The sequence below is a fragment of the Neophocaena asiaeorientalis genome, unplaced genomic scaffold, assembly GCF_003031525.2.
Source record: "Neophocaena asiaeorientalis asiaeorientalis breed wild unplaced genomic scaffold, Neophocaena_asiaeorientalis_V1.1 scaffold78, whole genome shotgun sequence".
In the NCBI taxonomy this organism is placed as follows: Eukaryota; Metazoa; Chordata; class Mammalia; order Artiodactyla; family Phocoenidae; genus Neophocaena; species Neophocaena asiaeorientalis.
In genome coordinates, this window is record NW_020175018.1 from 15,511,037 (window position 1) to 15,521,963 (window position 10,927).

At 55.8% G+C, this 10,927-nt stretch overlaps 1 protein-coding gene, 1 non-coding gene and 1 pseudogene across 2 annotated transcripts in view; 2 read left to right on the forward strand and 1 right to left on the reverse strand.

The window, feature by feature from the left end:
- PRRC2B (proline rich coiled-coil 2B) overlaps positions 1–8,071 on the forward strand; it is a 62,936-nt gene extending 54,865 nt beyond the window's left edge. The window contains exons 30-33 of the mRNA XM_024762221.1: positions 832–1,008; positions 1,568–1,659; positions 4,229–4,310; positions 5,516–8,071. Coding sequence (XP_024617989.1) covers positions 832–1,008; positions 1,568–1,659; positions 4,229–4,310; positions 5,516–5,650 — 486 coding nt within the window. The 3' untranslated portion in view covers positions 5,651–8,071. The remainder of the gene's footprint in view (positions 1–831; positions 1,009–1,567; positions 1,660–4,228; positions 4,311–5,515) is intronic.
- LOC112411581 (small nucleolar RNA SNORD62) lies at positions 137–222 on the forward strand. Its single transcript, XR_003005662.1, has one exon. It is a non-coding gene; the product is annotated as a small nucleolar RNA SNORD62 (small nucleolar RNA).
- A 1,212-nt stretch (positions 8,072–9,283) lies between the features above and the next one.
- LOC112411305 (uncharacterized) lies at positions 9,284–10,144 on the reverse strand (annotated as a pseudogene).
- Between the last annotated feature and the right edge of the window lie 783 nt (positions 10,145–10,927).

The following is a 10,927-nucleotide window of genomic DNA, read 5'->3' on the forward strand; positions in this document are numbered from 1 at the left end:
CCTCTTTAAGACTCACGTCGGCTCACACACCGCGCCCCGAGCCAGCGCTCCAGAAACGCTGAGCCACCCCTACCTTCTTCCCGCACCCAGCTGTGCGCAAAGAGGGGCCCGGGCCTTGAGGTCCGGCTGCCCCACGTCTCAGTGATGCCATCCCAATAGGTCCTTCCGACCCTCCACTGTGGACTCAGTAGCAGGGAGATGAAGAGGAAGGTGACCGAGAGACCACACTTGGCCCGCCCGCCCCGTCCCGAGGGTCTCCTGGCCCACCTCCTTCCCTTCTCGCACCTCGTTCTGGACTTCAGGAGAACAGGCTTCAGAAGGCTCCAAGACTGCAGGAACCCTAAACCCCAGACCCCAGTTGTTTTCTGTCACCTTCGGAGGCAGAGCATGAAGTAGTCTTGCCTTTTTGTGCTGCAAAAAGGGGCACAAGGATATCCCTCCTGTGTAGCTCCCATCTTTTGGGACTCGCTCGGACACTGCTTCCTGAGAAGGCTTCTAGACCTTCCTGACCTTTCTCCCCGCCCCCCGCCCCCCAACACGCACACAGGGTTTGCCGCCCGCCTTCCGCACTTGACACCCGTAGCTGTCCTGCTTATTTTCTAGCCGTCCGAGTTCTTTTCTCACCACCTAAGGCTTGCCTCCTACCACTGAGAGTATGCAGTCTAGGGTGATCTCCGCTGTGTTCTATCCAGGATCTGTCCTGCTGTGGGAAGGCCTTGCTTCCTTTCATCTGCAGTGAGAACGTGAAGTGTGATGCGTGGTTGCTCTTGGATGCGTGTGTAAGTGGTGGTTTGTGGCGTCCTCCCCCTGACTGTCCCTGTTGTCCGGCAGCTGACGATGCCGCTGCCTGGCTCCCAGCTGCCCCTGCCTCGGTACGGCTCTGGGCAGCAGCCCCTGCTCCTGCCGCAGTCCATCCAGCTGTCACAGGGACAGAGCCTCTCTGTCGGGGCCCCCCGAAGAATGCTCCCACCCGGCTCCCAGCCTTCGGTCCTTAACACCAGCAGAGAGGTGAGGATGACTCCGTCTTGCTGTGGCCCTGGGGTGGGGTGGGGCTCCCGTCTCGGAGACCCTTTCTGGCCAATCAGGAACCACTATTGCGGGGGTGAGTGCCGGCGGTCTGGGATGCAGGCTCCGGGCCTCGCCAGACCGCCGGTGGCCCACTCGTTGCCGAGTCCTCTCAGTCCCGTGGCAGGAAGCCCTGGTCACGTGTTACTAGCAACGTGAAGAGGCCTGGGTGAGCAGGGCAGGGAGGAAGGTGCCTGCGGCTGAGGTTTGGGGGCCGAAGTCCTTGCCAGCTCCCGGGGGCAGAGAGGGCCCGTTCACTGCGGCCAGTGCTCAGGGGTGGCGCACAGTCTGCCCTCCCCACCTGTGCCAAGGGAACAAACACACGTCGTCGCTCCTGCCTCCAGCCTGCACTGGAAGGCCAGGCGTGCACGCTCCTTGACGAGATGCCTCTCTGCCCTGAAGCCCTCGTGGCCCCCACTGGCTCTGCCCAGGGTGGTTGGTGGCGGGGACAGCTGTCTCCAGGGCGTTCCACTGACAGCCCATCACTTCCCGGTGTCTTTAGTCCTCTCAGATGGAGATGAAGGGCTTCCACTTTGCCGACAGTAAACAGAATGTTTCTTCAGGAGGCTCCATGCCATCACCGCAGACCTACAGGTAAAGAGACGTCCTGGGGGTCGGATGCTCACAGCTGAGCCCTCGCTGTGGAATCGCGGGCCCAGGGAGAGCAGCGCGAGGGCACTGAGGCTGGGTCGCCTTTGTCAGCCTGTGTGTCACCGTGAAGTTCCAGTGCTGGGACACAGGAGACTCAGGAACTCTGGGGCATGGCTTTGCTTTTAATCATCATCATAAAATGTTCTGGTATGGGAGAACTTTCTGGAAAGGCAGGGAAAGGAAAGGCTCATGTTATAATAGCGTCAGGACAGACCCTGGCTACTAACAGCTTTCTCACCAGATGTTTTTTTAAAGATTCACTGGCAGAGAGGGCAGAGACCCTGGAGGTGGGGGGGGGGGGTCCTCTCCTGGGGCCACATGTCCCTTGAATGGCCTTGTGACTCCACCAGGGCTTGCTGCTGCTGGGCTCGTAGGGCGAGAGCTGTACCTTCTTTGCCTTCTCGGGATCTGTCTCCGCCTCCAGTAACTGTCCCGGGTCCCTTGGCTGGATTCAGAGGGGGGCTTTGTATCAGTCACGATGTTGAGTTACAGTTGACCCTTGAACAACACAGGGGTTAGGGGCGCTGACCCTCCATGCAGTTGAAAATTCAAGTATAACTTTACGTTTAGCCCTTCGTGTCCGCAGTTCCGCATCCGAGGATTCAACCAACTGCAGATCGTGTAGTACGTGCTTACTGAAAACAATCCACGTGTAAGTGGACCCATGCAGCTCAAACCCGGGATGCTCAAGGGTCAGCAGGACTTAGCGTGTTAGAAAGTCAGGGAGCGTCTGCTTCTGATGGCTCTCTCACCCGCGGAGAAGCGTGCGGCCGGGGAGGCAGCACACGGCGCTTGGCCCGAGGGTTGGCACAGTCGACTCTTGTTACGTGTGGGAGATTCCTCCTGTCTGCACACGAGTAAAACAGGTGTGCGTGACCCGCAGTGCCCTGCGCGAGGCTGCCGGCGTGGCTGAGGGCAAGGTTGCCCACACGGCCGCCCGCCCCGCCCTGCCCCGCCCCGCCCCATCGTGCTCAGAGTGTTGAGGCCGAGTCCTGCTCCATGGTCACGTCAGTCCGTACTCCAGCTGCATTTCCCGAGAGAGGGCTTTTTGTGAATTTTCCCCCGTGCCGTTATCTTTCCTGTTCTTACTTTCACTCTCTCGGCTTGACTTGACTTTTGTTTTGCTTTCCAACCATATTTTTCACATAGGCCAAAATAACAGACCTGTAAGAAAAATATACACGGACAGCAGCGCCAAACCATGAGTGTGATTTGGAAGGAAAGAGGAAGCTTCAAGCATAGAGAGAGGCTGTCGATCCCCTGCTGCCCCAGGCAGGTTTTAGCCTCCTCTGGCTGCAGAGCCTTCCTCAGAGGCAAATCCGGAAAGGGCCGCTCACATAACAAGAGTCGCCTGTGTCCATTCACTGTAGGAATGGCAGCAGCAGCTTTATTTTTTGGAGACTCTTTACAAAATATAAGCCTCAATTAGTAGCCTTTGTGTTCTTGGTGCCTCGGTGGGGTTGGGGAAATCGGGATACTTTTACAGTGCAGTGTTGCCTAACTTTTCTGGAAACAGGGCTTCTGAGGCATGCCCTGTCAGAAAGGCGTTCCCTGGTCAGATACTTGGGGGGGGGGGCGTGCATGCCCGAGAGGGCTTGTTGGGGAGTCGGGGTGCACCTCGGCATAGGGCTTGAGCAGCCTGTGGCCCCCGGGGGAAAGTCCTGTAGAACTTCGCACACGTAACTACCTAACGATTTTGACCCCAGGATCTTTTTTCCACGTAGCGCCTGATTAACATCCCTGGGAGCTAGTTGTCTGGTCGGTGGAACACATTTAGAAAGATGTTCTACATTTTTGTTACTTTTGGTATCTCTCTTTACCACCCCTACCCTCCACCCCACAAGAGAAGACTGGAAAGATACTCAGCATAACTCACGTATCAGGTTTGTTTGTTTGTTCGTTCGGGTTTTTTTTTTGGCTGCGCTGTGCGGCTTGCAGGATCTTAGTTCCCCGACCAGGGATCGAACCTAGGCCCCCGCAGTGGAAGTGCCAAGACCTAACCTCTGGACCGCTAGGAAATTCCCTTTTCTTTTTGAAGTCTAAACTCCTGTTGGAGTTTAAGTTCATTTTTGTTTCTTTTTTAATTTTTTTTTTTTTTTTTTTTTTTTGCTGTGCCCCACGGCTTGTGGGATCTTAGTTTCCCTACCAGAGATTGAACCTGGGTCCACGGCAGTAAAAGCACCAAGTCGTAACCACTGGACCGCCAGGGAATTCCCTCAGTGTCAGGTTAATAGACCTTTTGTCTGGAGCATCGTGTTGGTCTAGACCCTCCAAACCTGAGAGACGGTTGGTGTCCATCTGTCGTCTTGACCGGTCAGTGTCTGCCTGTGGTGGGGACCTGGCCTCTGCCCCTCAGGTGTGTCCCCATGAGCTGGGTTGGAGGTGCCAGGGCCCAGTGGCGACACCCTCGCCCCCTGCGCTCTGGCTATCTGGGTCTGTTTCCTCTGTTGGAGGCTTGACTCCGTTTCTGTGGTGACGCGTGTGTTCTCATCCCCTCCTTTGGTTTTTTCAGGCCTAGCTCTGCTAGCCCCAGTGGGAAGCCCTCTGGATCAGCAGTTAACATGGGCTCTGTGCAGGGACACTACGTTCAACAGGTAGAAGATGGCTTTCCAGACCCTCCAGCCCCGGACGCTTAGGCCTGTCTCCAAGTGCCAAAAGAGGAGGGACTGTCCAGCCGTTTGCGTGCTCCTCTTAGAGAGACGAGCCCTGGCGCTTAGAGCGTGGCGTGGGAGCCGGGGAGCCCGAGTCCCCCCTGGAGAAGGCACTTCTCCTCTTGACGGGCGTCTGGGTCCTTCCTTGTCCACAGAGAAGGGAGGGTGCGGGTTCCTCTGAGGAGGTGGTGCCGGAAGGTGGACTCTCCTTCCGCAGCCATTGGGCTGTGAAGGCGCTGGGACCCGCTTAGGCCCGTGGGTCAGCTCTAGAAGCCGGGGGTGTGCGTGCGCGTGCGTGCCTGGCGTGTGTGCCTGCGCGTGCTGGCCTCGTAAGTGCTGTGTCTCGTCCTCGTCTTGGCCGGGTGGGATCCAGACGGAATGACGTTTCCCCGTTTTATAACGAGACGGGTCTCTCGGCGTCTTGGCCTTCAGCGTGGTTCTCTTCACTCCTCTCAAATGTGACCAGGCTCCAGAGCTCAGGCTCGTCAGGCGGGGTGTTAGTAAAACAGCGCTCCTGGATGGTGGAGCTGGAAGCTTGATTGTTCATTTCACGGCTCCTGATTTGGTTCCCCGAGGGTCGCTCTTTGAGTTGCTTGGACTGAGCTTCTAGAGCTTTCTTCAGAGCTCCCCCCACTGTATGAGGGGCCGAAGGCAGGCTGCTCACTCTGCGACACACCTCACTGTGCAGAGCTGCAGAGTGACGGGACCCTGACCGCGACTCTGGAGGTCAAACTAGGGGCTTGGGGAAAGGTTTCCACACTGTGGGAGTCGGGGAGGGTGGAAGATCTGGGAGACCAAGTTGGGCGAGAGGCCCTGCGCCCCCTCAGCACAGTCGGGAGCTCTGAGGGGCGTGGGGTGCACTGATTTGAAAAAGGTCCCTCCAAGCGGCCTTGGGTGTGCTGCCTGCAGAGGTCCTCCCGCGGCTCCGAATCACTGCGCTCAGCGCCCATGGGAGGGACCAGAGCAGCCTCATGCCAGCGTCCTTCCCAGGCCAGTCACTTCTGAGTTTGGTCCTTCGACCGAAGGATGGGCTTCTTAGGGTGGCTTTCCTCTGACTCAGGAGCAGGAAGCGGGTGGTGGGACCGCGGATCCTGGCAGGTGTGTCTGCGTGAGGGTAACTTTCTTTGTCCCCATCCGTCTGTCCAAAGGCAAAACAACGAGTGGATGAAAAGCCCAGCCTGGGAGCCGTGAAGCTGCAGGAGGCCCCCTCAGCCGCTTCCCAGCTGAAGCGAACTGGAGCGATCAAGCCCCGGGCGGTAAAGGTGGAGGAGAGCAAGGCCTGAAGATGCTGGGCCTGGCCTGCCCGGAAGGACTGCCGCCCCTCCACCTCGCTGCCACCGGACGCTGGGGAGTCTCCCAGGTGGATCCACCGTCCACTGACCTGGCCCGGACTGCGAGATCTCCCTGCTCTCCTCCACTCCTGAAAGCTCCGTTGTCCAACCAGCTTGCACCCGTGGATCTGTGGCATTGACCTGCTTGGCTTTAACACGAAAAAAACAAAAAAGCAAATGACTCCATTCCCGCCTCCTTTGCGCCACGACCGTGGAGTGACCGAGCCGTCGTGCCGTGCAGATTAACCCCGCCCTTCCCCCCTCATCCTGCTTCTGGCGGCCACGGCGCCCTCCACCGAGCTTCCTTCCCTCCCCGCTTTCCGTCCCCGGGCACAGTGGTCTGGCAGCAGGGCCGTTTTAGTTGAGGCTTTTCGTTCTAAAAAGCAGCTAAAGGTTTTTACAAAAGAGAAAGGAAAAGAGAAGCACAAGCTTCGTCTGTAAGAGCTGGACTTTTGTATGTTCTTTGCCGTCCTCTCCCTGACCCCTCTTCTGTTGCGGTAGTTTCCTTTTAACCTCTCTCCTGTTCGTTTGATACATCACTGCTGTGATACCTTAAGAGGTGATGTGTAGGAACGTGCCCTCTCCTCTCCTGCTCTCTGTGTCTCGGTTGGTTCACCTTTGAGGTTACTTGCAAAAAGAAGTGGTGACTTAAGACACCGCTCCTGAGCTTGGGAAGTGGTGGTGGGAGGGAGGGGAGGTGGGATGGCGTTTTAGTCGGGAAGCCGCTGGCCTGGTGACCACAGCGACTTAATGGGCGGCCCGACCCGGTGAAGTTGACGCCGTTTTTAGCATCAGAATTACACAGAATTTCTGTCTTGAACTCTTCAAAACTGGTGGGGACACTGACCGCTGGGCACCTGAGGTGAATCATGGAGATAGAAGGCCCTGGCATTTTCCAGTTTGGCCTGGACGGTGCGAACTGACAGCACCAGCCCCGTCAGTGTCTGCTTCTGGGACTCCAGCACCCGCGGGGCCTGATGTTTTCCCACGCGCTCCCTCCCCTCCGAGCTTCCCTCGTCCTGTCCTTCCTGAGCTGCCTCCGTGTCTCTGGGTCCTCCTGTCCCTCCACCTCTCACAGCTCGTCACTGGAAGCCACGCACTTCCTCTGTGGTGACGGACGCGTGGACGGTTGTCACTAGAGACCGTACACTTCCTCTGCGTGGCCGTGAGCGCGTGGACGGGGGTTTGGTTGGGTCTGCGACAGAGGCGTGAGCTCTGGGAGGCTGCTGGGAGGGCTTCCTTTTCTCCGCTCCCAGCAGCAGACCCAGGCTGAGGGGACAGAGAGGCCTGAGCTGGGCAGTGGGTCTCTTCAAGGACAGAGCAGTGTCCAAGGGGAGGATGGGTTGAAGGGCTGACGGTGACTCCCAGAACAGCCTGGGTAGCCTCGTAAGTCTGCAGAGCTGCCTTTGTCAGAGTCTGTGTGAGGCATTTTATGCTAGGCTTTTGTTTTTAAGATAAGAATTAGAAGGAAATCATCCCAAATTCTGTCATTCCAAGGAAAGGCGAGGGGAAATTTGAAGTTTTGCTCACGCTCTTGGGAGTAACTAACCCGCCATCTACCTGCCGTTGCTGGCGGGTCCAGAGAAGACCTGCCTCGGAGAATGGGCAGTAGGCGATCGGGGGCGTGCCCCACAGAGTCCACCCGCAGTGTCGCCACAGGTGTGTGACAGTCACTCGGGCAGTGGCTCTAAGCTCTGTCCAGTGTGGAACACGGGGAAAGAAGCGCCTTAGGAACCGCTGAAGTCACTTGTTGCTCTTCACCGCTTTAAGGAAGTGGGGGAGCAACGGCCTCCTGGCAGAGGGTGCGGGGCTCCTCCGGCATCATCCGGGGAGGCCGGTTTTCTTGAAGGATGCTTCGCTGCTTGATGGATCGTGTTCAGCACTCCCCTCCTTGCCTCCACCCTCAGGCCTTACTTCTCACTAGCTTTTTTTTTTTTCTCTCCTTCATCCCCTGACTCTTTACTCGGAAGGCCCTTCTTGAAGGGCTGCCCACTGGCTCACCTGCTCTTGTCTCCCTTCCCCCACGAGTGCCTAGCTGCCGTCCCCGCACCCAGCCGCCCTGACTGAGCTCCTCTCCGCTCCAGCCGCCCCTGCAGAGGCCACACACTCACACCTAGAAACACGGCCAGACCCTCGCACCTAATTCCAGTGCACATTGTTTGTCAAAAGGAGAAACGGCCTTCTCATTTTGAAATTGAACAGGACAGTCCTGGATGCTGTTCCAAACTCTCAAGCTGTATGCTTCAGGTGAACCTGCCATCGGAGGGACGGTACTTCCTGTTTGAGAAAAAATAAAAACGAAAGGGTCACCTGTTCTCCAGCCCTTTTCTCTACCCCTGTATTTCCCCACCCCTGTATTTCCCCACCCCCACCCCCCAATAAAAACAGAAAACACTAGAATTTATTTATATGTATTGATGTTGTAGGTCTAGGTGAAAAAAAGTAAATGTTTCACTGCTCTATTTATATATAATGTCTGAATTATTCTGTGCAGGAAAGGCCAGGAAATTGCATGTGAAGTTCAGTGCGTTTACCACCTTCGTGTGCCCAAGCTGCAGCCTCTTCCCCGCTGAGATACAGATTTTAAATTGAACTCTTGAGGCAGAGGGCAGGCCTTGGGCCCAACCAACACCCCGTCCCTTCCTTGGTCTGATGAAATGCAGTTTTCAGTGCAGAGATGTCTTAAGGTGCAATCTTTCTCCTCTTTTCATGTGGTTTTAGAGCCAAGCTCAAGGTAATAGGACTTAGGGTCATATTTTGCCTTCAAATCCCCATCCTCAGAGTGCGTGTCCATGCCAAGGCCTCTGGCAGAATGCCTTGGGCCGTTGGCGGGAACAGGTGGAGACTAGCACTTAACCTTTTCTGCTGCTGGGGGTGGGGGTGGGGGTGGGGTGTCAGAGTCTTCTCGCTGAGCCCCTCTGCCTGCTAAAATTACCCTCCCTTCCCATGCTGGCTGCTTTGCCCTGGCCCACTGATGGTGCAGCCCGTTGCTCAGCAGCCAGTGATCCTGCAGTATGTCCAACATCAATTACTCAGTGGGGTAAAATCCGAGAGTATGGGTTCATGTGTCCTTGTCCACCCACTGAAGACTTCTTTGGCATGTGTATTTGGTCTGGTTCTCTTTGCTTCCCCTTTTTAATCATCATCGTTGTTTTCAAACATGGGATTCATACGCTTTTGGCTCTGGGTTCCTTCAGGGGGAAAACTAAAGTACGACTATTGAACATTCAGAAAAACTGGTCCATTTCCAAAGCCACGGTCATTCCAGCCACTGCCAGGGGATATTGGGGCATCTTGTCATTAAATAACGGGCATCAGTTCTCTCTGGCTCTGCCCTCGCCCTCCTGTCTTCTGGACCTGCTTTCTGGATGGTTGATGAGGTTGGTGACTGATGGTCAAGGGCCGAGGAGGCCAAGGGTGCACACGAGGGCACGGCCACACCCAGAACTGGCCTGCCGAGGCAGTGTGTGGCCAACTGCTGAAGCCCCGGGGCTCCCTGCCGTGTGGTTCCCCTCCACCAAGTAGCTGCATGTTGCCTCTCAAATCTGCATTTGTCCCATTTCCCTTCCTGCAGAGCTAGCCTGGGTTAGAAGGTCTGTTGGAAATGGCCTTCGGCAACCAAGGACACTAGGGTACTTGTTTGTACTTTGTACTGTTCTGTGATGACTGGGAAATGCAGACTTCCAGAAGGCCGGCTCTTCCTGTTGGAAAAGTGAACTGGACCTAAGACGAGCAGATCACCCGGACAGGAATGGCTCAGTGTTGGGGTCAGACACTCTGTCCCCCAGCCGTGCCCTCCACCGGGACCACCAGCGCATATCTGACTAGTGATATTACAACCTGCTGTTCACCATTTCTCCATCCCAGTTAGGTGGTCTCCAAGATGGTACAGTGTCCCCGGGGCCCCGTCTTCAGCATGCTACAAAGCCTCGGAGTGGAACTTTCTGTTAAGGCTCTCCGTGGATGACTTTCTTCCATTGTGTAAAGGGGTTACATGTACTCCCATGACCTCATGCCTTGCATAGTAATAAGGGTTTGGGGTTTTTTTGTTGTTGTTCCTGAGAGGGTTGTGTTTTGTTTCCTTTTGTTCTTATTTTGGCCTTTCCTCTCTGTGTCTTTTCACGTAGACCAGATATTTGCAAGGGCAGACGATGGCTAAAGATGTAACGTGCAGCTTGTTTCTGCGTTGTTTGGGGGAGCTTTTACCTTGGATGGGAAATGGAACCGTGGACTCAGCAGGCCATGGTGGCACACTCGCCCTTCACCCTTCCCTCCGGTTCAGTACCTATGGTTTCTCCTTTCAAATATGTGATTGTACTAGCTCTTTCCATACGAAAGAATTCTCCGTATTTAAATAAAAAAAAAAAGTAAAAAAAAAAAACCCACCGAAACTGAACATGCTTTGTCAGGTTGTGTGTCCCTCGACTCTGTCATTTGACTGGAGACTTAGAGATGGAAGAGTTTTCCTTTTACGTCGAAGATAAGAGTGACTGGGCTGAAGTGCCCTACTGCAATGTGAGGGCGAGGAGGGGGTGAAACCCGAGGTTAAGGTGCATCGTCCCAGTGGGTGGGCGTTAGCACTACCTGCCCCCTGCCCTTCCTCACCCCACGCGCTCCAACTCCCCATGAGAAGTGGGTGGGTCAGAGGTTAAGCATTTGATTTGTCGTGTTTTGTTGCCACTTCTCATGTCCCTTTTCTTTTGCTGCACTTGGGCTTGGCTTGGAAAGAAGAGCAAGCCAGGCGTGGGCAGTGAAGGATGGAGAGCTTGGATTTGGGTTCAAGTGGTAGTTCTCGGTTCTGCAATCCACTGTGTGCTGTGTGACCTTGGGAAGGACACTTCATTCAGAGTCACAATTTCCATAATTGTAAAACGTGGGTTGTAAACAGTAGCTACGTCGTGGGGTAGTGTGGATGCACAGAGGTCATGGGCAGCATCCAGCCCGGTGCCTGGTCCCAGTTAAGAATGTAGGAAACTTAGAAATTATGCCCGAGTAAATTTAACCCTTTCCAAAAGGAAACCCCGCCGGCTGATTCCTTCTGAGCCTCTCCACTGTGGAAGCAGGGGACCCGGGTAGGGCGTGGCCTGCAGCTCTCAGGGCCGCACCCACCCCCTGGATTCCCTGCTCCTGGGGGCCGGCGGTCCACAGACCTCCAGGGGCCTGACCGCGAAGGAGCCCGAGGGCCCGCAGGATGGAAGCTCTGGATCCTCGAGACCAGACGGCCCCTGC